Here is a 24,678-nt window from a genome sequence, read left to right as displayed (position 1 = left end):
GTTGCTATTAAGCCGAAAAGTGGGGGGTGCTTCTGGAGGTAATGGCGGGCGCATGAAGAAATGCTGCGTCTGCAGTTCAGGTCAAGTGATCTCCACTTGAAAGAGCCCTAATGGATTGTGCTGGGCCTCCCAACACCACGCTTCCCCTCCCCTGCAGGCAGAGCATGGCGTGCACGTCCACTGCCAGAGCCCACTGCCTGCGTGCTCCTGGGTAGCCGGCGTCTCAGCATGATAATGATAGCATCTCATGAAAAAACAATTTATACATTAAGAAATAAGTAGCTGAACTGTACCCCATCGCAAAATCCGATAACAACAACATATTTCGCAAGCACAAACGTTCATTTAAGAAGTGACTAGCTGAACTACACCTCACCGCCAAGACACAAGTCATAAGAAGCAGGGGGAAAGTGCACCCGGGATGGCGTGTGCCACCAAGAATAAATATAATGGTGCTGAACTTCATAGCTCAGAGAGGCTCCAAGCGTGCTCGAAAGCGTGATACAAGAGTAAAAAGGTATAACGAAAAAGCAGACATCGCATACAGTAAAATGGGACCACACAAGCTTAGAGACATTCGAAAAGGATTAGCCTAGTGAATAAGCGCGCCAACGCGTTGAATAAAATACTTAACAGTGTGGCACAGAGTAGTGGGCTCCTTTCGCTAAGACCAAGGGGCCTGTCAATTGAAAACGGCAACCTAGATTGTAGCGGTGGTCAGTAAGCAGGTTAAACATGTAAACAAAAGCGTTACACATAGCTTGAAAAGCCCGAAGGGTGTATCTTCAAGGACTCCAGCATATTAACAATGGCAAACTAAAACATGGCATTTTACACTGCCTTATTTTTACTGTGAAAGATGGTGCACAAAGCTTGTGTGCACGCGCGCTAGTGGTTGTAAAATCCGGAATTACAGAACAGAGAAAGGGGTACATATTTTGGATGGCGAGTTTCCCTAATCCGGCCCATGCTACTGATTCCTTTACCCTCATAATGAATTCATTGATGTCCCCAAAGGGTGTCCGGACGTAGCAGAGGTCAGGGTTTAGGGCTGGCAACAAAGCAGAGTTTCACCAGCTGAGGCTGCTCGCATGAAGCCGCTACTACAGCCTCAGTGTTGGGAGCTTTGTTTACCTTCAATAATACGAGCATCTCCTCTCTTAGACTCTGCTTGGAGGTCGTCTGATAAACTACCCCACCCTTGCACCCCGTCACTTGACCTCTGTTAACAGCCCAATGCAAAATAACCACCTACCTGGTTTAGAGACAAATACAGTCTCGCCCCTTGCATCCGAGCTTCGTCGTGTTAACAAAGGTACACAAAGCCTAGTGCCGCAGTATTGTGTTTTAAGATCGCTAAAAAGTCAGAAAGCATCTGCCTGTCACCGTGGCCGGCAATCGGAATCAGTTTTCAACAAATTCCACAAGGAGTATTTTTGTGTGTGGACGTATTAAAACAAAGTCTGCCCTGTCCTAAAGTATTGTGCATGATATATGAAGCACATCACGGGTGGCTACTTACTGAAAACTATCTGCAGTTCTACAAAAATCTTGCGCGCACTAGGAAATGAAGTGCATTTATTGCTAATGATGTATGCTGCCATGGGTACCCATGGAGAGAAATACAACAAACCTGCACACGTTCGGAAATTCTCTATTAGACCAAATGTGCAGAAGATCATCTGTCAGAATGCCCAGGGTATTGGCACATTGATGCTTTCCAATGCAAACCATGCCGCCGGGGATAAGATACAGAGTGGGTCGAGGGATCTGGGTGGCAGGTGACTGCCCAGCCCCAGCGACTCCCAGAAGAGGTGTGAAACGGTGTCCACCTAAGAGTACACCTGGGGCCACGTCCAGACCGGGCAGGATGCTTGTATCTGCCCGGCAAGTGGCGTCTGTTTGCTGCTGCTACTCATCCGGGAGTGACGGTGCGGCGTGTGCGCTCTGCTATGTTGTATCTGCTGGCAAGTGGCGTCTGTTCGCCGCTGCTGCTCGTCCGGGAGTGACGGTGTGACGTGTGCGCTCAGCTCCAGATTGAACCCTCGAGGGTAACATTCACCCTGCCACCACCCCGTCATTTCTAATTCCTGCACCCCCTAATCCAGTGTCAGCAGATCCATGCTTCCCCGGGCTCTTTTCACAGCTTCTCAGTAGGCTAAACTCCATGATAGCAGCCGCCGAATAACTGGCGAGTATTTCACGAATAGTGTGGTTTACTACTAAGCGCTTTTTCTATAAAGCCGCAACGCTGTGATTAAATAGTCTTTCAATTGAAATCCTTTTACGGATTGCAATGATTGAAATGAGGTTCTAACCTTAAGTGTCACATCATGAGAAAGCAAACACTGCATAACAAGCGCTGCCTAAATCGCTCTCAAAGGAAAAAAAAAAGCCAGCGCGAGCACCATTTGTTTCCAATTAACACGACGCGAGACGCGTGCACGATAATTGGGAGCAGATAGCGCTGATAGATGCAAATACCACCATGGTCTCCAGGCTGGGGTGCTGAAGAAGGAGGCTGCGGACCCTGGGAGCTGGTGCATGCTGCCTTGTCACTTGTCTATTCCCTAGGTGGCAGAATCCTGGCTTTGTCCAGGTGCCCACCGGCACAACAGCTAGGGCCTCAATGAAGGGCAACAAAGGCTCTTTCTTGGATTGTCCTGGGTTGGGTGCTTCAATGAGGACCTAGTTTTAACTTCTGTTGGGGAATGAGTGAGGACTGAAACTTCTGCCATCCTTCTAATCACCATCACGAAGGAGGCAGACTACTCGATTGTCATGGCTGGGTGCGGGAGGGGGAGAGGGGAGGGGTGGTGAGACCAATGTCTGATGACATGTCCAGACCACTAGCATCCTCCAGGTCATCAAAAAGACCGGCATCATAAATATGGACCCTAAGTATGTAGTCATTTGTCTCCTTCTCATCATCATCATCATGGTGAGGAAAGTAAGTCTTTAGGTTCAAATGTCTCAGTAGTGGAGAATGGGTTTCAGAGTTCAACAAAACTATTGATTCCGATTCTGGTGTTGTTGAAGGGGTCTAAGCTTGGGCTGACGGCGTAGAAGGTGGCCTTGGACCCATAAGGAACAGGGTCAAGACTGATTTCCATATGGCTGGGTCTGAACTGGGGTGGCAAAGTGAGCTAAAGAACGATGATGGATTCAACCGAGATCTGTGACTGGGAGTGAGTGTCTGAAAAGTTTCAGCGCACCGTTCATCATCTTCTTGTGTTTACTTTGTTCGCCCTAAGTTGGCAGGGTATGCCCAGACGTAGGTCCCAGGCTCACTTTGCCACTGGATTCAAGCTAGCCTGGCTGATGAGGGGGTTACCGCGAACCGGTCCCAGGATGCTTGTTTCCGGTCCAGGGAAGAACTGGCTTGGCAGTTCAGGCTGGACTGTTACCATAAGGAACAGGGTCAAGACTGATTTGCATTTGGCTGGGTTTGAACTGGGGTAGCAAAGTGAGCTAAAGAACGATGATGGATTCAATTAAGATTTGTGACTGGGGGCGAGTGTCTGAAAAGTTTCAGCGCTCCGTCCATCATCTCCTTGTGTTTGCTTAGACCCTGTGCCAGTTAGCAGCGCCAGACTCAAGGAAGGGGCCAGCCTTGAGTCAAGACTGAGCGGTACAGTTAGCATCTAGACAGATCACTCAGCAGTAACACACCTGGAGGCTACTGAGGATGCTTGGGGTCCGAAGGTACGCTGGAGGGGTCTGGTGGAGCCCCGAAAATGGTGTCTAAAGTCGGTTTCAGCTCCCAGAGCTGGTTTGGCATCGTCAGTGGTTCGGGGTGCATTGGGATCAGAGTCAGTTCTGAAATAGTGGAATGAGTCTACAGCCTAGAGGTGTCAGGGTGTCACTCTACTCCAAACGATGGGCATGGCAAGACAATAGAGACCAATGTTTGGACTTCTTTGGCTTCTTTGACTCTGAACTCTGGGACTTGGATGAAGCCCAGTCAAGGGAGCAGCCTCTGGAGCGGGAGTGCGTCTGCGCCTTTGACTTTAACCAAGACCACTTTTTTGAGTTATTTTAAAGTTTGGCCAGTTTCACTTTGTGGTCAGAGATGGCTTTTCCATTCATCCTTTCGCAAAACTCGCACAACGCAGAGTCGTATTTGGATCTGAGACACCCGAGACAGACGTCATGAGTGCCGGTCACAGACATTTGTCAGTGACAGCTTTAAAATTGTCTAAATCCTGTAGTCTTAGGTAGAGACACAGCTAAACTCTTTAAGTAAATTTGAGAGAAACATTCTGCCAAAATGACAGTATTCAAGAAGCTCTGGATAAGCGTCAGAAGGTGCAGAAGGAAAGAAACTGACATCAGCAGCGCACTAACTGGCCCATATATAGAGACCCTATGTCGTCCTGTGGCGGACTGGATTTGATGTGGAGTGGCATTACACCACATGCTGAAGCAAGAGGGAACTTCTTCAAAAGTTTCCGGATCCAGTTTGATGCCTGGGGAAATTCCCAAGATTGGGAATATGCGATTGGAACATTCTATCAGAAGGATGATCCGGCAATGAAAAAACTAACTACTGAAGGGCCAAATGCTCAAGAGAAGACATCACAAGAATCCATGACTTTCTGTACGCTGATGTAATGGACAGTGGGGAATTATCCACAAGCATATGAACAAATGAAGAGGGGGAAAGCCTCAGAAAAGGTGGTTTCAACTCTAGCACACAGATGTGTGGTCAATGCTTTTATGTGAACTAAATACATTGTGCCATTCCTCCTCTGCCAAGAGAGGAGGCATCTGTAACAATAGTGGCCTACAATTGCAGAGGACACAGAGACCACCCACATGAGATAGGAGATGCAAATCCATCAATTCAGGTCTGGAAGGAGGGAATGGAAGATCTCCAAGTGGGCTGAAACACTCTCCTAATGCTAGATTTGATTTACCACTGAAGGGCTCTCTATTGCCTTCTGGTGTGCATCAACAGGATGCAAAAGGGCTTGACGATGAGGAACCAGGATCTGAATCAGAATCATAAACATCAGAATCATAACCTGAATACCCAAGTTACTCTGAACAGGAGGGAAACAAAGCTTTCATACAGTTCATATCCAACACCATCCTGATGAAGCTCAGTCTCTGAGAAGGGACAAAGAGGAACTTCTGTAGATTGATGAAGAAAACTAGGCGGTAAAGGACAGTTAAGATGTATTGCAGAAGATCTATGACCAGTGTTGGCGGACCCTGCCTTCATCAGCCAGTCTCCACCCAAATATGTTCTGACCTCAAGATAAATACCTTTGGGAAAAGTATCTTCGGGAGAAAAAGCCATTTCCAGGATTGCCCTAATCTACCAAAAGCAAAATAGCCAGGATGCCCAGACACTATCAACTGGTAGGTTGGTGAGACGCGTTTGGTGGTGATGTGATGGGAGAGGAGGGCTTGGTTCGGATACAAAAACAGCTGCATGGGGTGGGAGGAGTTAGCCCCCAACAGCCAAACAACAATTATTAGCAAAGCAACTCTTTAGTCATGCAGTCACTAGCATAGTCAATTAAGCAGAATTAAGAGTCAATATAAAGTCCACAGTGTTTGGTAGGAGATATCCAGTACTAACAATCAAACTCTGCAGTATACAAATCAATAACTGCACTCAACAATAATCTAGCAGATGTGCTCACAGGAAAATAGTATGGTGGATAGGTAGTGTCAAAGATAAGTACACTGAAGCTCTGCGCCACCTTTTCACATAATGACTGCTTTGTATTATGTTCAGAGCTTGTGACTCAGTTGAAGTTTTACTTTTCATGTACTTTATTATAAGGTGTTGTTGTGCAATCTTTCATTCAAGTAACACCTACCCATCCTTCTGGTCAGGCTTCTGCTGCAGCCCTGAAAGCAGGCCGATAAGACACTGGTCATAGTCATTTGGGCTTCCTTCTGGATACTTGTTGAGATATGCGTTGTACTCCTGGAAGAGCCAAGAGAAGGCCAAGTCTAATCGGTTCCGGATGTCTTCCAGAATGAACGACAGCACCTTTACCTTCAGTGTTGCTTCAAAGTGAGTCACTATCCGAGACAGAATCTTTACACGAGCCTGAATTGGGGGTTTAGGGGAGAATATGGAGGGTGGGAGACAAAAACAAATTGGTTTGTGGTTTGTGCCAGGGAAATTATCAGCTTTTTTACCCACATCCTGAACACTAAAGGGGCAATCTACAAATTGTGGATTTGACACGCAAATTCAAGACAAGAAATGAGAAATGACTACAAAAATCCCCACAAGTATTAGCAAAGCCAGGAGCTTTGGCTTTTCAGGATGGTATGCTTGTATGCCATTTATAAGACCCAGTTACTTACCTTCGGTAACTCTTTTTCAGGTGGATACTCGAACTACATATTCCTCATCTTTAGAAGAGGACCCAGATTTCAGACAGAAAACTCCAACAGCTCTACTCCTATGTTGCATCATGTTACTCCATACTGTCTCATTATAGCCCCTGAAGTGACAGTGGAGCTGCATGTAAATGCCAAAGCTGTGTGCTGTCACTTTCAGATCTCATTCTGTTCCATCAGACGCAGAACAATTGTTGGTGACAGTGCGTTGACCTATAACTTGAGACATTTTAGATATTAAAAAAGACCTCTCGGCTGAACGGGTGGTGAAAGGACAGCAAGTATTTTGTGGTTAGAGTATCCACCTGAAAGAGCATTATTGGAGGTAAGTAAATTGTTCTTTTGATGGGTACATTTAACTGTAGGTTTAGAATAGACACCACAGCAATACCTCTGAAAGGTAAAGGGTCTGGGGAGTTGGACTCAAACCAAAAGGTCCTGCAAAACTGAACAGGCAATATGATCTTCCCACACATCCTGACTGGCAAGGCAATAATGTTTCATGATAGTATGCACAGACGTCGAAGTTGCAGTCCAGCAAAGGTCTGAAAGATATACTGATCTCGCCAAAGCCATTGTAGCAGCGTTGGCCCTCATGGAATTGGCCTGCAGGACCTTAAGGGTCTGCTTCATAATTAGTGTGTACAGGATTTTGATGCATGGGACTATATCTTGACAGGGTCCTTTTCTATGAAAGCCTTGCCTTTATTTGCACCTAAAAACCCAGTCTAGAGCTGATCGTCTTCCCAATGCTCTTTCGTGCAATCAATATATAAGTTTCACACCTTTTTTGGATGATGGTAATAAAGACTCATCTTTTGAAGGATGAGATAGACCAAAGAATGCTAGCAAAGTGGCCATGCCTTGTTAGTAGGGCCAACATGTCAGTAAAGAAGGAATGTGGCTGAGCGTTTCAACGTCAAGAATCTTACAGAGCAATTGTGCATGGGCTTGAAGGGCAAACACATTTAATTGCTGCAATCTTCACATGTGAGGTGTAGAGAGGTATTCCTAAAACGGTAGCTGTATAGGCGGGCTAATGAGGTCCTGGTACTATACGTTCCTGGCCCAGACTGTGGCAATTAAGATGACTTAGACTGGCTCTTCCTGATCTTCAGAATCGGAGGAAAGAGAGGTAGGAGTGGGAATGCATACAAGAGTCCCTTGTTTTACCTCGCCTGATATGAGTCTCCAAGTGAGTGCTTCTCCAGTATGCAAAACTGGTAATACCGTGCATTCTTGTGGTGGCAAATAGGTCTAGCTACAGTTCTCCCCACTGATGCTCATATAAAAGTTGGCTCCTCTGGTGGCTGTGCTGATGTGTTCCCTCATGTTGAGATTCTTGTCAAGTATTATTCCCAATGATCTTGTGGAATCTATAATGTGAGGTTTGCAATTGAGGGCTGTTAGGGGTTTAATCCAGTTTACTATGTCACCTTGTCCTTGTGGAGGGGAGATTAGGAGAAAGTCAGTTTTGAGTGCATTGAGTTTGAGGTGGTTTTTAGTTAGCCATGTGGGTTTTTGCAAAGTTGTGTTGAGTAGGCGGATGTCGTCGGTGATGAATTTTTTAGGTATAGTTGGGTATCATCCGCGTACATGTGGTAGTGGATATTGGAGAAGTGCTCCTAGGCCAGGTCCGCTTTCTCTCCAAAAAGAAGAGTCCCGTCAAAGGGCATAGGAGCTCCTGTGCTAGGCTTGTACCATGTGCCTAGAAGGACATCAGTTAGGGCCTCATTGAAGTGCAGAAGGGGTTCAGAGGTGGAAGCACGAGGCTGAAACACTTCGGTCACAAGATCAGTCCTGACCTGTGCAAAGGGCAGTTCCAGTCCAAGGACCTCTGCCACCCTATTTACCACCATTTATTTATTTATTTTATTTAACTTATAAGGCGCACAGCTACCCGCAGTGGGTTTCCCGGCGCCAAGGGACAGATTAAAAGAAGGAAAAGAGAGCAACCGTAGATCATTGCCGAAAGAGCCATGTCTGGAGTCCTTTGCGGAAGCAGAAAAAGTTGGTTTCCGTTTTGAATGCAGCGGGCAAGGTATTCCAAAACTTAGGACCTAAGTGGGAAAATGAGCGGCCGCCCATTTTCACCAGCCTAAATCTAGGAATTACAAAATCACCTTTACAAGAGGATCTGAGAGAACGAGTAGGGTGGTAAGCTGGGATGAGTTCCTGTAGGTATGCAGGTGCCGTGCCTTGTTTGATCTTGAATATATAGCAGAGAGCCTTAAACTTAATTCTGCTGGCGATCCTAAGCCAGTGAAGGTCATGAAGTGATTGTGAGATAAGAGGCTCTCCGCGGAACATGGCATAAGAGTCGTACAGCCGCATTCTGAACAACCTGAAGTTTTCTAAGAGTTGCTTGATCAGCTCCTAAATAAAGAACGTTACCGTAATCCAGGCTGGAAACAACTAACGCCTGGACCACTGTCATAAGAAGCTGCCTCCTCTGAAGCCACAGTCGGAGGAGGGAGCATACCAGTATCAGGAGATGTGTCCAGTCCACTGGCTCCTCCAAGATCCTAATACCAGTCCAACTGTTCCACAGGAACGTCTAGCTAATGTCCTAAAGGGTCCATTGACCCCTTCCAACCCTCACCCATGAATGAAACTAACTCAAAATACACAGGTGACGACGTAGAACCAACTTTGGTGCAGCATATATATATGTTTCTTCATTTAGTCATACACTATTGTCTCACGAATGCTGCAGTATTTTGCCAAACACAGGTCAAGATTTGCACCTGTAAAAACATACAGGCTATTCAAATAGAGTGCACAATTCAAGATTGGAACAATTCTGTATAAAGACAAGATGCCTTGGTGTTGAAGGGATAAACACAAAGCTTGCCTTCAGTGAGATTGAAAAGTTTATTTTAGACTTATAAAAGTGTTTTGGGTCTCACAGACAGCAGGAAATTAAATAGTTCAGAAGTATAAAAAGATACCTTCACAAACAGCCAGTGACATTGGTTTGCAACTGTTTAATACTGCAACCCTTTACACTTTTTCTAGGTTTAATTTTAGAACCCCCATCAAGAACAACGAGGAGTGGAAGATAGTTATCTTGATGGAAGCACAGAGGCTGCACTTGAGAAAGACTGAAATAACTGGTCCGGCTATTGTGGGATATGAATTAAAGCTAGGGTACAGAGATTAAGTAACCACCCAGTTAGCCGCAACAAGTCTTTAAAAAGAAAAAAACTAAATCGAAGCTACTCACAACCTTGAGAATGCACACAAAGCTAAAGAGGGAGCAGATGGCTTTAAAGGTGGAAAAGGAGGATAGGCAGATTATGGGACAACGAGCCTTGATGCAGTTATCACCTGCATTTGGACCCTTTTTAGTTTTGCCTGCACAGTGCTTGCAAAATCTCTTAATTACCATTGGTGGGATCCAACGTTAGACTCATTTCCTTGCTTCTTACTGGTAAGAACTTCCTACTTGCCTTGGCTTCTTCTTACAGTGTTGTGTGTGTACCTACCGTGGAGCATGAATCAAGTACAGCTTCCTACCACTAGCTAGAGGACATGCGCTCTTACTCTCAAACAGTGCATGTCTGTAGCTCGTCTCCTGCCCCTCCTTCCCTCTCCTCCTCCCTTTGTTTGTTGCTTTCCCCTTGCATCATCTGCTTGTCTGCGGTTTCTGAGGACCCCCTGCACTGTTACATGGAGTAAAAGAAAAACGCTATGATGCGTCATAGCTTTTTCTTCTTCTTGTTTTATTGTCTGGACTGTCTCATAACCAGAAGGAGCATTCATTCAGGCTTTGTGCTCGTGAGAAATATACATTTCTCAAAAAATTACAGAAGGAGATACCCCATGAGAGCGCTGTAACACCAATATATATATATATATAAATAAATCTACCAGTCAGTCCACTGGGAATCTGATTTAAATTTGCAAACAGGATGTGATGGGTAAAGCACTGCAAGGTCTGTGGCAGTAATTGGGGTCTGTGGGTTCTTTGAATGAGCACCCACACAGAGAAGCAAAGCATGCCAGTGCTTCTATACCACATATCCCGGGTGGTACTCAATTCACTGACTGGAAGGTTTGGAAGGATTATGTTACTTACCCTGTAAGCATCTGTTCTTGGCATGTTGTGCTGTAGATTCACATGCTGTGCATTAGTCCGCCACAGCGCGTATGGCTTGGATGATTGCAACTTGTTTTTCTGCGAAGGATGTTTTTGAGTCACGAGGATGTCCAGCTCCTCCTCTCGGTGATACTGCACATGGGCATCAACTCCATTGTTAGATTGTTTTTCTGAAGGCGGGTGAAAATTTAGTTAGAGTGAGTATTTCTAATGTGATGTCCATGCAAGTAATGTAAATGAAAGTGATGTAAAGCAGTAAACTGAGAACTACATAGGCGCTCGGGGAGGTGGAAGGGCGCAAGTGAATCTACATGCCAAGAACACATGTTTACAGGGACAGCAATCTGTTTGAGACATCTGTGGCTGTAGATACACATGCTGTGCATAGACTGTTTAACAGTTTGTTTCCCAAAGCAGTGGCTAGCCTGTGGGGCTCACAATTGTTTGAAATAGGATACATAGTACAGCTTGTCCAACATTAGCTTGTTGACGTTCTGAAACATCCACACAATAATGTTTAGTGAAAGTGTGTGGTGTGGACCATGTTGCTGTTTTGCAGATCTCAGCAATAGGGATGTTCCCTAAAAAGGCCATAGATGCTCCTATTTTACGATTTTGGGCGAGCCCTAGGAGGAACAGGTAAACGTCTTAGCTTTAGCATAACAAGTTTGAGTACATTTAGCTATCCACCGGGAAATTAATTTTTTTAAAATTGGGTTTCCAGCGTGTGGAGGTGAGAAAGTAATAAAAAATTGTTTCGTTTTTCTAAATATTTTTGTTCTGTTGATATAATACATTAAGGCTCTTTTGAAGTCCAGTGTATATAGAGCTCTTTCTGCCACTGAATCAGGCTGCGGAAAGAATACATATAATTCTACAGATTGACTAATATTAAAAGGGAGAGATTACTTTGTGGAGAAACGTTGGGTTTGTTCTGAGCACCACTTTGTACCTATGCAGGTGGAAGAATGGTTCTCACCGACACATCTTAGTGAAGTGATAGCTATTAAGAATGCTACTTTCCAGGAAAAGTATTGCAGTTGGCATGAATGTAGTGGCTCAAATGGAGGCCCCAAGAGCCTTGTTAGCGCAATTTTAGAATTAAATTCCATGTTGGGGCTGGTGGGATTTTAGGAGGAATGACTTAAGTTCTTACAAGAAATCCTTAATGACTGGTATTTTGAATAAGGACTACTGTTGCCTATTCTGTAGATATGCTGCAATAGCAGCAAGGTGTAAACATATTGAAGTATATGCTAACCCTGATGTTTGAAGATGCAAGATATAAACAATTGTTTGTAGATTTGCTTGCAAAGGGTTATCTTTCTGCTTGTGGCAATAGAGCATACATCTTTTCCTTTTAGCGAAGTAACATCTTCTAGTTGGAGGTTTACAAGCTTCTTTAAGGATATCCATACACTGTTGTGGAAGGTTTAGATATCCATAACAAATGGCAAGGTTCATCTCCTTGGGATTGGGATGTATGATTTTGCAGTGGTTCTGCATGAGAAGGTGTGGGTTGAGGGGAAGTTTCTTGATAGGAACTTGCAAGAGTTATAGTAGTGTGGTGAACCATGGTTGCGGAGCCTAGGTTGCGACTATGAGAATTAGGGTGAGAGATGTTTACCGGAGCTTTTTGACCAGAAATGGAAGTAGCGGCAGAGGGGGAAAAGAGTAGGCAAATATCTCTGACCAGTTTATCCATAGCATTGCCTCTAGATAGTGGGTGTTGGACACTGGAGAAGTTGTTTGGGCATTTTGCGTTTTCTGGAGTTGCAAACAAGTCTATTTGTGCAAACCCCAATTTGTGGAAGTATGGTTGCAATATTTGGGGGTGGAGTTACAACTCGTGTTGCTGCATCCAGCTGAGGAGGTCTGCAACTTGATTGCTTGTCCCTGGAACACGTTCTGCTAACAGATTAATGTTGTGATGTATAGCTAAACACTAGATTGTTTATGCTAGGTGTGATAACTGCAGAATGTGTGTGCCACCCACCCCCCTGGTTTTTGTAGATAGTAAATAGTTGTCATGTTGTTAGTTTGGACCAGTACAACTTTGTTGATTTAGGTGAGTCAGGAAAGCTTTCAATGCTAGGTGAACAGCTTGAAGCTCTAGGTAGTTGATGTGGAGACCCTGGTGTTTTGGATCCCATACACCATGAATTGTTCAAAGGTTTTGTGAGTTCCACCACTGCAGAAGGAGATATGTGTGCGGCTGTTTACCAACACTAGTGTGTTCATTTGTACTTGCGACTGATTCAATTGTTGTGAAAGACATTCTTGGGAGTGGTCTTATGTGTAGCCGTGCATATGGGACTATTGTAATGCAGGATGCTATCATGCCTAAAGGAAGCATTATTGTCATGACTAGGTTGATTCCCTGTTTGAAACTGTTGGATTAGTGTTAGAATGTTTTGAGTTCTGACCATAGTTGGGCATGCCAACCCCAATTGCGTGTGTAGGATTGCTCCTAAGTATGGTTGTATTTGTAGTGGTTAGAGATGTGATTTTCGCACGTTGATGGTAAACCCTAGACAATGTAGTAAGCTGATCGTCTTTTCAGGATGTTGATTGCAAATTTGAGAGTTGTTGGCTTTTATGAGCCAATCGTCCAAGTAAGGGAATACATGAATGTTTTCTCTACACAGATGTCCAGAAACTACAGACCCTTGGGGTGACTATGGTGATAGAGAGGACTATGGGTCATGGAGCAACTATCGTGAAGCATTTTGTAAATGCCTGTGGCACTGTGATGACTCCCAATGGAAGCACTGTGCCTTCCACGAGGCCGGGTCACCCCTCCTGCTGCCAAGCGCCTTCCTTCCTGTCTGCCTGCCTGCCTTGCCTGAGCGACCCAGCCGCCGCTGAGCCGCCTGTCGTCATCGCCGATTCCCGCCGCTGCCTCCCTGCGGCCCCGCCCACCGCTCCCGCCTCCCAGCTGACCCGCCCTCCCGGCTACTGATTTATGATGCCCCCTCAGCGACCGCGCGCAGCGGGAGCACCGATTGAGCGCCGAAGGTGCGCCAAAGGTAAGCCCGTCTGCGCCCGTCTGCGCCTGGACCGCGCCCAGTGCCAGGACCCCTGGCCCCCACCGACGGAAGCCGACCCGACGAATCTACGACGCCACCGAACTCATCGCACTCAACACTGGCAGGACCCCGGGTTGCTACCGAGCCACACCGAGACGCACCCACGGACCCTTCAGCTGCCACTCCTGCAAGTTCACCTGCAACCGGACCCAAGCCACACCAGCACCCACCAAGCCGAACCCCAGCAGCACCCACCTGAAGTGCATCCTGCTCAACACCCGCTCCGTCCACAGACACGCCGTCGAGCTCTGGAACCTGCTCGACACCACAGCCCCGGACGTCGCCTTCCTCACAGAAACCTGGATGAACGCCTCCTCAGCGCCCGCCATCGCCATTCCGGACGGCTACAAGATCATCCGGAGGGACCGCGTCAACCAGACAGGAGGAGGCATCGTCATCACTCACAGGAACACCATCCGCATCACGACCAACACCGACGACACCCTCGCACCCGCCGAACACCTGCACTTCCAGATCCACATCAACCCCAAGACAACCCTCAGAGGCACCCTCATCTACAGACCCCCGGGACCACGCACACAATTCAGCGAAGACATCGCCGACTTCATCAGCCCGCACGCACTCCTCTCCGCTGACTACATCCTCCTAGGGGACCTCAACTTCCACCTGGAGAACAACAACGACCGCAACACCACCACCCTGCTGGACAACCTCGCCAACCTCGGACTCAAGCAGCTGGTCAACATCCCCACCCACTACGCCGGACACACACTCGACCCCGTCTTCTCATCCAGCAAGGACATCGCCTTCAGCCACACCACGGGACTCCACTGGACGGACCACAGCTGCGTCCACTTCAGCTTCAAAAGGACCACGCTCCACCATCACCAACAACAGGTTCCCCGCAGAAGCTGGAACAAGATCACAGCCGACCAGCTCGCGTCTTCCCTGAGCAAGAAGCCTCCCACCAGCACAACGAACCCCAGCCAAGCGGCCACCAACCTCACGAAATGGATCAGCGACTGCGCAGACGACCTCGCCCCTCTGAAGACCCCACCGAGCAGACCCGGCAGCAAGAAAGCCCCATGGTTCAACGACGAACTCAAGAGCTCCAAGAAGAACTGCAGAGCACTCGAGAAAACCTGGCGCAGACACCAAACACCGGACAACATGACTGCCCTCAAGCTCGCCACCCGAAAACACCACCAACTGATCCACGCCACCAAGAAAACCGCATTCAAGGAACGACTGGACAACAACGCACTCAACAGCAAGGAACTCTTCAACATCGTGAAAGAGCTCTCCAACCCCAATGCCGGAAACAACGACATAACCCCTTCGCAAGACCTCTGCAACTCCCTCGCCTCCTACTTCCACAACAAGATCGCTGACATCCACAACAGCTTCAGCACTCAACCGACGCACGCCACGACCGAACCACGGCCCCCCACCACCACCCTCCGCGCCTGGACTTCAATCAGCACCGAAGACACCATCCGCACGATGAACTCCATCCACTCCGGATCTCCGACAGACCCCTGCCCTCACCACGTCTTCAACAAGGCCGACACTGTCATCGCACCCCACCTGCGGGACATCAACACCTCCTTCGACACCGCCACCTTCCCGGAGAGCTGGAAGCACGCCGAACTCAGCGCTCTACTCAAGAAACCATCAGCCGACCCCACCGACCTCAAGAACTACCGCCCCATCTCGCTGCTCCCGTTTCCGGCTAAAGTCATCGAGAAGACCGTCAACAAGCAACTGGCCGCCTTCCTCGAGACGAACGGCTCCCTCGACCTCTCGCAGTCTGGCTTCCGGGCCAACCACAGCACCGAGACCGCCCTGATCGCAGCTACCGATGACATCCGAGCCCTGCTTGACAACGGAGAAACGGCGGCCCTCATCCTCCTGGACCTCTCCGCGGCCTTCGACACCGTCTGCCACCGTACCCTAGTACAGCGCCTCAGCAACGTCGGAATCCAGGAGAAGGCACTGGAGTGGATCATCTCCTTCCTCGCCGGAAGGACACAGAGTCCGCCTCCCCCCGTTCAGATCGGAGGCCACCGAAGTCATCTGCGGCGTTCCTCAAGGCTCCTCGCTCAGCCCAACACTCTTCAACGTCTACATGAGCCCCCTCGCAGCCATCGCACGCCAGCACAACCTCAACATCATCTCCTACGCCGACGACACCCAGCTGATCCTCTCCCTCACCAACGACCCCACCACCGCCAGAGCCAACCTGCACGAAGGGATGACAGACGTGGCCAAATGGATGTCGAACAGCCGCCTGAAACTGAACTCAGACAAGACGGAAGTCCTCATCCTAGGATCCTCACCCTCCGCCTGGGACGACTCCTGGTGGCCCCCCGCCCTGGGCAGCGCACCCAAACCAACAGACCACGCACGCAACCTGGGCTTCATCCTGGACTCCTCCCTCTCCATGACCAGACAAGTCAACGCCGTCTCCTCGTCGTGCTTCAACATCCTGCGCATGCTACGCAAGATCTTCCGATGGATCCCCTCCGAGACCAGGAAGACGGTCACCCAGGCCCTCGTCACCAGCCGGCTGGACTACGGCAACTCCCTCTACGCCGGAACCACCGCCAAACTCCAGAAGAGACTCCAGAGGATCCAGAACACCTCAGCACGACTCATCCTGGACATCCCCCGCCGCAGCCACATCTCCGGACACCTGAGAGACCTGCACTGGCTCCCGGTCAACAAGAGAATCACCTTCCGGCTCCTCACCCACGCACACAAAGCCCTACACAACCAAGGCCCAGGATACCTCAACAGCCGCCTCAACTTCTACGCTCCCAAACGCCAGCTTCGATCGACCAGCCACGCCCTCGCCGCCGTCCCCCGCATCCGAAGAGCTACCACAGGAGGAAGGTCCTTCTCCTACCTGGCCGGCAAGACTTGGAACTCCCTTCCGACCCGCCTCCGCCTGACCCAAGACCACCTCGCCTTCAGGAAGCAGCTCAAGACCTGGCTGTTCGAGCAGTAGCGGACCCCCCCGCCCCCCCCCCAGCGCCTTGAGACCCTCCGGGTGAGTAGCGCGCTATATAAATGCTTGATTGATTGATTGATTGAAGCACTTTGAACTGATAGGGTTGAACTTGGAAAAAAAACGCAGGTATTTGCAATGGGCCGGATGAATTGGTAAATGGAAGAAGATGTCCTTGAGGTCCAATGCGGACATGAAGTTGCCATTATGCAAAAGGGGTATTACTTCCAGCAGGGTAACCATGTGGAAGTGTTAAGAATGTAGTGATTTTGTGAACTGAGGTTTAAAGAACAAGTTACTTACCTTTGGTAACGATATATCTGTAAGAAACATTAGTAGCGATTGATTCCTTACCTTAGAATTATCCCCAGGCGTCAGACTGGATCCGGAAAGTTTTCATCAGTAGTACCCCTGTGCATCGGAAGGTGGCGTCATGTGGATCCGTGTCCGTTGTGGCCGCCGAGATGACGTTGCAGCAGTTACTTAGACGCCACCCTTGTGCGCTGACTCAGTTCTGTACACGACTTTCCGCACCAGGAACGCAGAGCCATGATAGATACTGACCACTGGTGCCATAAAACTAGGGCCCTGAAAGGGATGACCTTAACCCTAGAAATCAGTTCGCAGAACGGGGAAGATAGGTGGGGAGGTAAGGAATCTATCACTACTAATGTTTCTTACAGATATATAGTTACCGAAGGTAAGTAACTTGTTCATCTGAAAGAAACCAGTAGGGATAGATTCTTTTCCTTAGAATAGATACCCCAGCAATACCAACCCTGGTGGTGGTATTGCGAACCAAGATCACACCAGGAAGTCCCGGAGAACAGAACGCCCAAAGAAGCCGCCTCTATGGACTTGGCTGTCCAGGCAATAGTGCTTAGCAAAAGTGTGCAGCAAGGCCCACGTAGCTGCCTGACCGATGTCTAGTAAGGGGACACCACGTCCCAATGCCGTAGTGGCTGCCGTCTCCCTGGTGGAATGGGCATAAAGCCCCAACAGAGGCTCTTTATTAGCCAGAGAATAGAAGGCTTTAATACACAAGAAACACATCAGGAGATAGTCCGCTTGTGTACAGCCCGACCTTTCTTGCCACCAAGGTAGCCAACAAAGAGCTGGTCATCCACCCGGAACTGTTGTGTGTGGTTCAAGTAAAACGAGAGTGCACGTTTTGGGTCCAGACGGTGAAGCCTCTCTTCCTCTCTGGAAGGATGCAGAGGAGGAAAGAAGGTGGGCAAAGTGATGGTTTGCCTGAAGTGAAAGGCAGTGGCAACTTTTGGCAAAAAAGGATGGACGGGTTCTGAGCACAACCTTGTCCGGATGGACAGATAGAAAAGGAGGTTTACAAGAAAGAGCATGGAGCTCACTCACTCTCCTAGCAGAGGTGATGGCAACCAGGAAAGCAGTCTTCAAGGTTAATAGACATAGATGACAGTTATGAAGAGGCTCAAAGGCAGCACACATCAAATATGTAAGAACCAAATTCAAGTCCCACTGTAGCATCACAAAAGGAATAGGAGGGAAAAGGTGAGTAATGCCTTGGAGGAATCTATTTACAGCAGGGGACTTGAAAAGAGGGCTGATCAAGGAGCCTGAGGAAGACTGAAATAGCAGAAAGGTAGCCCTTGATAGTGCCCAGAGCAAAGCCCTGCTGGGCCAAAGACAGAAGGAATAAACGGACTTCTGAAAGAGGGGCAGAAAGGGGATCCACAGCCTTTGATGTGCACCATGCCACAAATTTGTTCCACCTGCAGGCGTATACCAACATAGTGGAGGGAGGCCTGGCTGCCAGAATGACATTACAAACTTCAGGAGGCAAGTCGAAAGGAATCAAATGCCACTGCTTATCTCCACTGAAGGAGGTGGAGGCTAGACAGGTTCGGGTGGAGGACCTGCTGCCACGAAAGTGAATCCTCCCGAAGAGGCAGTTGGATAGGGGGAATCAATGGTCATACCGAGTAGCTCGGAATACCAAACTCTTCGAGCCCAGTCCGGAGCCAAAAGAATGACTTGGACCTGGTCACGCCTGATGATCTTCAGCACTCTGGGCAGAAGTGGTATAGGTGGAAAGGCGTACAACAGACCGCAACTCCACTTGCGGCGAAAAGAGTCGCCTAGTGAGTGCCGCCTTGGAAATTCCAACACGCAGAACTGCGGACGTTGCGCGTTCTCTTCGGTGGCAAATAGATCTAACCAAGGCTCTCCCCACTGTTGAAAAAGACCTTGCGCCACGTCCGAGTGAAGATGCCATTCCTGACCCATCATGCACTTGCAGCTGAGTTTGTCCGCCCTGGCGTTCAGTGAACCTGCCAGGTGTTGAACCACCAGGGAAATGCCCTGATGTTCCAGCCATGTCCAGGGGCGCAGAGCCTCCTGACATAGGGTTCACAACCCCACCCCATTTGTTGCCACACCACATGACGGTGGTGTTGTCTGTGAACACCTGCACTACTCTCCCCTTGACAGAGGGAAGAAATGTCTTCAGTGCAAGTCGGATCGCCCGGAGCTACAGAAGGTTGATATGGAGAAGGGACTCCGCCGGAGACCAGAGGCCTCTGATCTCCGCCTCGCCCATGTGGCCGTCCCATCCCAGGAGGGACGCATCTATAACCACTGTGTGCTCTGGTTGCGGAAGGGAGAAGGATCTGCCATTGACCCAATGCCGGTCTGTGAGCCACCACTGCAATTGTTGTGCAGTGCTCTCTGAGATCTGGACGGACTCTGACAGGTTCCCCTGATGCTACGTCCACTGGAACTTCAGGTCCCACTGCAGAGGCCGCATATGCCATCTGGCATGATCGGCCAGCAGGACGCAGGAGGTCAGAGGCCCAGCAGCCTCAGGGTCATCGTGACCGAAACCCAGGATAGAGGCCAAAAGATCGAAATCCGAGCCTGAATATCCTGGACTAGCCGTTCGGGAGGATAGACCCGAAAAAGCGTTGCATCCATTACGGCACCGATGAAGAGGAGCTTCTGAGAGGGAATCAGGTGCGACTTCGGCACATTGATGGAGAACCCCAGCAAATGCAGGAGTTCGGCCATAGTCTAGAGGTGGGAGACGACTGCCTAGGGCGAGCCCGCCTTCAACAGCAAGTCGTCGAGATAGGGGAAAACTGGATCCCCTGATCTGCGCAGATGAGCTGCAACCACCGCCATCACTTTCGTGAATGGGAACATGGAAATATGCGTCCTGCAGATCCAACGCTACCATCCAGTCTCCAGGGTCAAGGGCAGACAAGACCTGAGCCAGAGTTAACATCTTGAACTTCTCCTTCCGGAGGAAGCTTTTGATGTTCCGGAGGTCCAAGATAGGACACAGGGCCTTGTCCTTCTTGGGGCCCACAAAGTAGTAAGAGTAGCAACCACGTCCTACTTCTGGCGCTGGAACTCTCTCGATGGCACCCTTGGCCAAGAGGGCCATGACTTCCTGTTGAAGAAGTGCCAAGAGACCCCCCCCGACATGCGGTGGTACTGGGGTGGCATAGCTGGAGGGGTAGTCTTGAAGGGGAGGGAGTAGCCCCTGCAGACTATTTGTGAAACCCACCTGTCCATAGTGATGGTGCGCCAGTGGGGGAGGTGATGGCGAATCCTGACGCCTATTGGCGTTTGATGGGCTTGAAAAACCCGACTAGGAAGGTTGGGAGACAGTGGTGGCCGGGGTGGAGGTGGACTGACCCGCCCGCTGGCCCCCTGACCCACCCCAGCGGGTTCCACATCCTTGGGCGCACTGGGACTGTTGCTGCGCAGGCCTGTGGCTCTGAAGCAAACGATTTGAGGTGCCCCTTCCATGGCCACGAAAGGAGCAAAAAGTAGAACGCAGAGAAGGCTGAGTGGTTGCCAAAAAGTAGAATGCCATCAAAGGGCATGTCCATGAGAGTGTTCTGGACATTCCCAGAGAAGCCAGTTGTCCTCAGCCAGGCACGGGGGCGGAGCGCCACTGTCTTGGAAATCGCCCTGCGCAGTGAGTCGGCGGTGTCAAGGCCACAACGGATTGTGAACTTGGCTGCATCCCTCCTGTAGGAGAGTAGGGTCTGCAATCCTATGATCACCCAGATTTTTGCTTTTTGCTGCACTGGTTTACGACTTTCCCTGGCTGTGGGCCTGCTAATCAGACCCACAGCCTAGCTGTTCTCTCTATCCAAATTGTACTCAGGTACTGAATTGGCACTGGGCCCTCTCCAAGTCCCTGTACCCAGGGCTGAGGTGCACCCAGAAGTCTCCCAGGGGCTGAAGCATGTATTATGCCACCCCTGGATTGACTAACTAAAACTGACACAACTGGCTGCACGACAGCTGGGGCAAGGAGGTGTACTCACCCTTTGCTTTAGATATAGTATACCTATATCTAACCCTAAAATGGACACACAGATCTCCTATCAGTCACTCCTATGGCAGGCCTTAACAATCCTGAAGGCAGAGTGCTTGGAATCGTGTGAGATGGTGCTCTGGCATGAGCTGAGCCTGTCTGCGGCTTTCGGGATCTATCCCTTAGCCGTTTCCATGATATCGCATACCATATACTCTTAAGTGCATTATAATCCTCGCGGTTATGTGCCAACTCTGGTATCGCTTTATCAAAACATGTCGAGTAAGGTGTCATACGAATTGGAATACTAACCCCTCGCCAATTCTGGCGACGGGGTTAGCATTCCACCCTTCTAGAGGGACACGACATGCCTGTAACCTATAACCCGGTTAAAAGTCAGACAGAGCCTTAGCATCCACAAAATGGATGCTGCCACCGAGACACAAGTCTGCCCTCCTGCTGCTGGGAGTCCTCCCAGAGCAGGAGATAAGGACAAAGGGTTTCCTGCCAGGGGCGGTGCCAGCACCGTCCCAGACAGGGTTTTGTGTATTGTAGGTAGGCAGGGCTTTAGAGGAAGGTGACTGCAAGTAGCACCCCGGTGCTCACTATGCATAGGCCGGCTTGAACCAGTTCCAGGGTCACTCCAGACCCTGTGCTGGGGAAAAGCCCGCCAAGGAAGTGGGTGTAACCACCCCCCTCCTAGTCCCACCCATAGGGCAGGACTTAGTCGCGTGCCAGCCCCTTTTTACAGGATAAAGGTAGAGACTGGCCCCCTTCCAAATCAGATCATCTTTGAATCCTGAAACTACTTTCTGCGAAAGGAACTCAAGACTTCTTCCTAAGATTTCTCCCTTGTGACTAAGGAGTAGTCACCCTGCATCCGCAGGCACCATCTAAGAACACTGCGGTCTGCTGCAAGTCCTTCCTCTGGAATCCGACTGCCCAGCTCGACGAGAACCGGCTTCCCTGGCACCTCTGACCTCTACCCACCTCTACAGCCCAGCTGAGAACCGTGGGTGCGACGAGACCTCAAGGGACCGGCCATCTGCAAGACTGCACGACTTCTTTCCAGCAAGCCCGCCGAGTAATCTACTGGTGAGTGCTTTGGGGTCCGAGAAGCCCCGACTCTGAGCAGCTCCAGCTCCGAAGTGCAGCCCCCCAGCATCTCCACGATCTGCGTGGGGCCCTTCTGCTTTCCGCTGCTCACCGCGTTGTTTGGCTACTAGCCCGTTGGCTTGTGGCCTTCCTAACGACGCCCGACGACATTTCTGCTGCTGGTCTGGTTGCTCCAGACTGGCCCTTGCTCCCTTCCCGAAGAGGAGCACCCCGGACCCTCCTGGTCCACTCAAGACGCCATTTTGAGTCCACCGCGTGGGCTTGAATTAGCCAAGGCTTGTTGCCCAATCCTGGGTAACTTCGACGCCAACGACTTCATCCATCGTGGGACAGCTCGCACCTCCATCCTGGTCGCCGACAACGCCTCCTGGTCCGAGAGACTGCAGAGCCCAGCAGCGCCCACTCACCTGACTGCGGTGACTTCGCCCGGTGCCATCCTGGTGCCCACTTAATCACTGGCTAGTGATTCAAGAACTTGGTCCCCTCTGCTTTCAGGTTTTCTTCTTCCTTGATCCAGGCTTGGATCCATCGAACTTTCCTTCACTGGTCGCCTGCCAGCAACTTCTTCCTTCCAGGCTCCTGGTCCGGCAACGAGATCCCCGACGTCTTTTCAGACCTATGCAGCTGCAGCCCCTGGGCTAGGTAACTTCGGCACTCCGGTGTCCCAGCATAGCCTCACTACCCAAGGGTCAGGATCCACTGTCGTTTTCTCCCTACCAGGTCGGGTTCGCCCGTGAACACTAACTTTGTGAATTCTAGCTTCCATAGACTTTGTCCCGCATCCCGCGTGAGAGTGCACACTCTGCACCCGAGTCCCCTGGGCCCCCTAGTAGTAATCTAACGATTCCCTAGTCCAGTCCTAGCGATTCCAAAGCCTATTAGAACTGTTACTTACCTGCTAGTAATTCGCATTCCACTTTTAGCGTATATGGTTTTTCGTGCCCCTCGGGCATTTGTGTAACGTGCTAACTTAAAAGTATTTTCGTAAGAGTTTTGTTGTGTGCCTAGCACCCTGTCCTCATAAAGAGTACAGGGTTGTTGTGATTCTAATAAATACACTGTTTATTTTCATAACACTTGTGTGGTGTCCTTTCACTGGGTGTTCAAGGGGTAATGTGATGGTAAAACAGCTGGCTTAACACGCCCTCTAGAGTCTTAGCCTTAGACTGCTCGTATCCATGCTACTAGGATAGCTGGTCTATAAGGTTGACTTACAACCAATCATCAATAAGGGTTGTTTGGACTGATATATAGTGATCACTAGAATAGTGAGCACTGCACATCAGGCCAACTTCTCACATTGGTGAGCAGCGGTTGGGATTTGAGCTTGCTGTTGTTTTACCACACATGCCCTAAGAATATCTTGTGAAAGATCACATAAGTACTAAAGGTACATATAACTTAGCTTAGAATACTCTGAGTTCTACTGAACCAGCTGTTGTAGCTCCTAGGGCCTAGCACACCCTAAACTACAACTCTAGCAAGGGATCAGTAGGCAAACATATAGTGTAGGTAAGTGCACCACTTACACCTCACTAGAAAAGCATGTCGACTCAGGGGGACTCTACTGAGACTCCCCTGGTCAGCTTTGACCCTCCACAGGTCACTTCAAGATATGCAGCTCTCAATTTTCAGGAGATGAGGCAACTCTGTGTCTCCAGGAAACTGAAGCAGGGGTCTAACCCCACCCTTCCCTTTCTGATAGGTCTCTTAGAGACATATGATGCCAGAAAGCTCTCTCAGTTACATGAGAGCATGCCAGCCTTAGAGGGAACCTCTGGGGATCCAGACCTCCCCAACACTGATTCAGCAGTTGAGGAGGAGGATCAGGAGGTACTCTCTGGGGATGAGGTAGACAAAGGTCTTGAGGTAGTCAGAAGGCTAACTAGGACCAACTTAGACTTACTTGGGCTAGGATCTGGGGGCCCCCCAGTACTAACCCGAAGTGGGCCTAACCTTGGAGTTAGGAGAGATAGATCTCTTTCTAGGGACTCCAATAGATCTCTGCACTCTAATGCCTCTTCTCAGGGGAGAAGGAATCCTCCACAGAGGAGATTCACTTCCCCTCAGAGAAAGGAGCATGAAGCTAGGATGAGACAAGCTGAACTGAGGATTGAAAGGGAAGAAATTGCCCTGGCCAAGGAGAAGCTTGCCCTGGCAAGAGAGCAGCAGATGAGTGGGCTAGCTCCCACTGGTGGCAGCAATCTCCCAAGAGATAGAGAGAAGGGTTTAGATACTAAACACCTGACTAAAATAGTGCCCCCCTTTAAGCAAGGGGATGATATCCAGAAATGGATGGCTGCTCTGGAGAGGGCCTGCACTGTGCAGAACATTCCCCAGAGTCAGTGGGCAGCTATACTGTGGCTCTCCTTTGATGGTAAAGGTAGAGATAAGCTCCTCACTACAAGAGTGGAGGATGCTAACAATTACCAGGTCCTGAAGAATACACTGGTTGATGGGTTTGGTTTAACCACTGAGCAGTACAGGTTGCTGTTCAGAGACACCCAGAAAACTCAGTCTCAGGACTGGTCTGATTTTGTGGATTGTGCCACTAAGGCTTTGGAGGGCTGGTTGCTGGGTAGCAAGGTTACAGATTACACAGGATTGTATAATCTAATGATGAGAGAACAAATTTTGAACAATTGTCAGAACCAGTTGCTGCACCAGCACCTTGTTGATTCAGATCTGACCTCTCCCCAAGAATTGGGAAAGAAGGCAGACAAAT

General features: G+C 49.4%; 1 protein-coding gene across 3 annotated transcripts in view; it reads right to left on the bottom strand.

Annotated features, from left to right (window-relative positions):
- The window catches only part of SYMPK (symplekin scaffold protein), a 1,116,254-nt gene that overhangs the window by 625,757 nt on the left and 465,819 nt on the right, over positions 1-24,678 (bottom strand). For all 3 annotated transcript variants that reach the window (XM_078660908.1, XM_078660909.1, XM_078660907.1), the window contains one exon: positions 5,835-6,070. In XM_078660908.1, the coding sequence (XP_078517034.1) occupies positions 5,835-6,070 (236 nt within the window). The remainder of the gene's footprint in view (positions 1-5,834; positions 6,071-24,678) is intronic.

Source organism: Lissotriton helveticus, chromosome 9 (genome assembly GCF_964261635.1).
Source record: "Lissotriton helveticus chromosome 9, aLisHel1.1, whole genome shotgun sequence".
NCBI classification, from domain to species: Eukaryota; Metazoa; Chordata; class Amphibia; order Caudata; family Salamandridae; genus Lissotriton; species Lissotriton helveticus.
The sequence above is the reverse complement of the archived record's forward strand: the minus strand, read 5'-3'. Positions and strand labels throughout refer to the sequence as shown.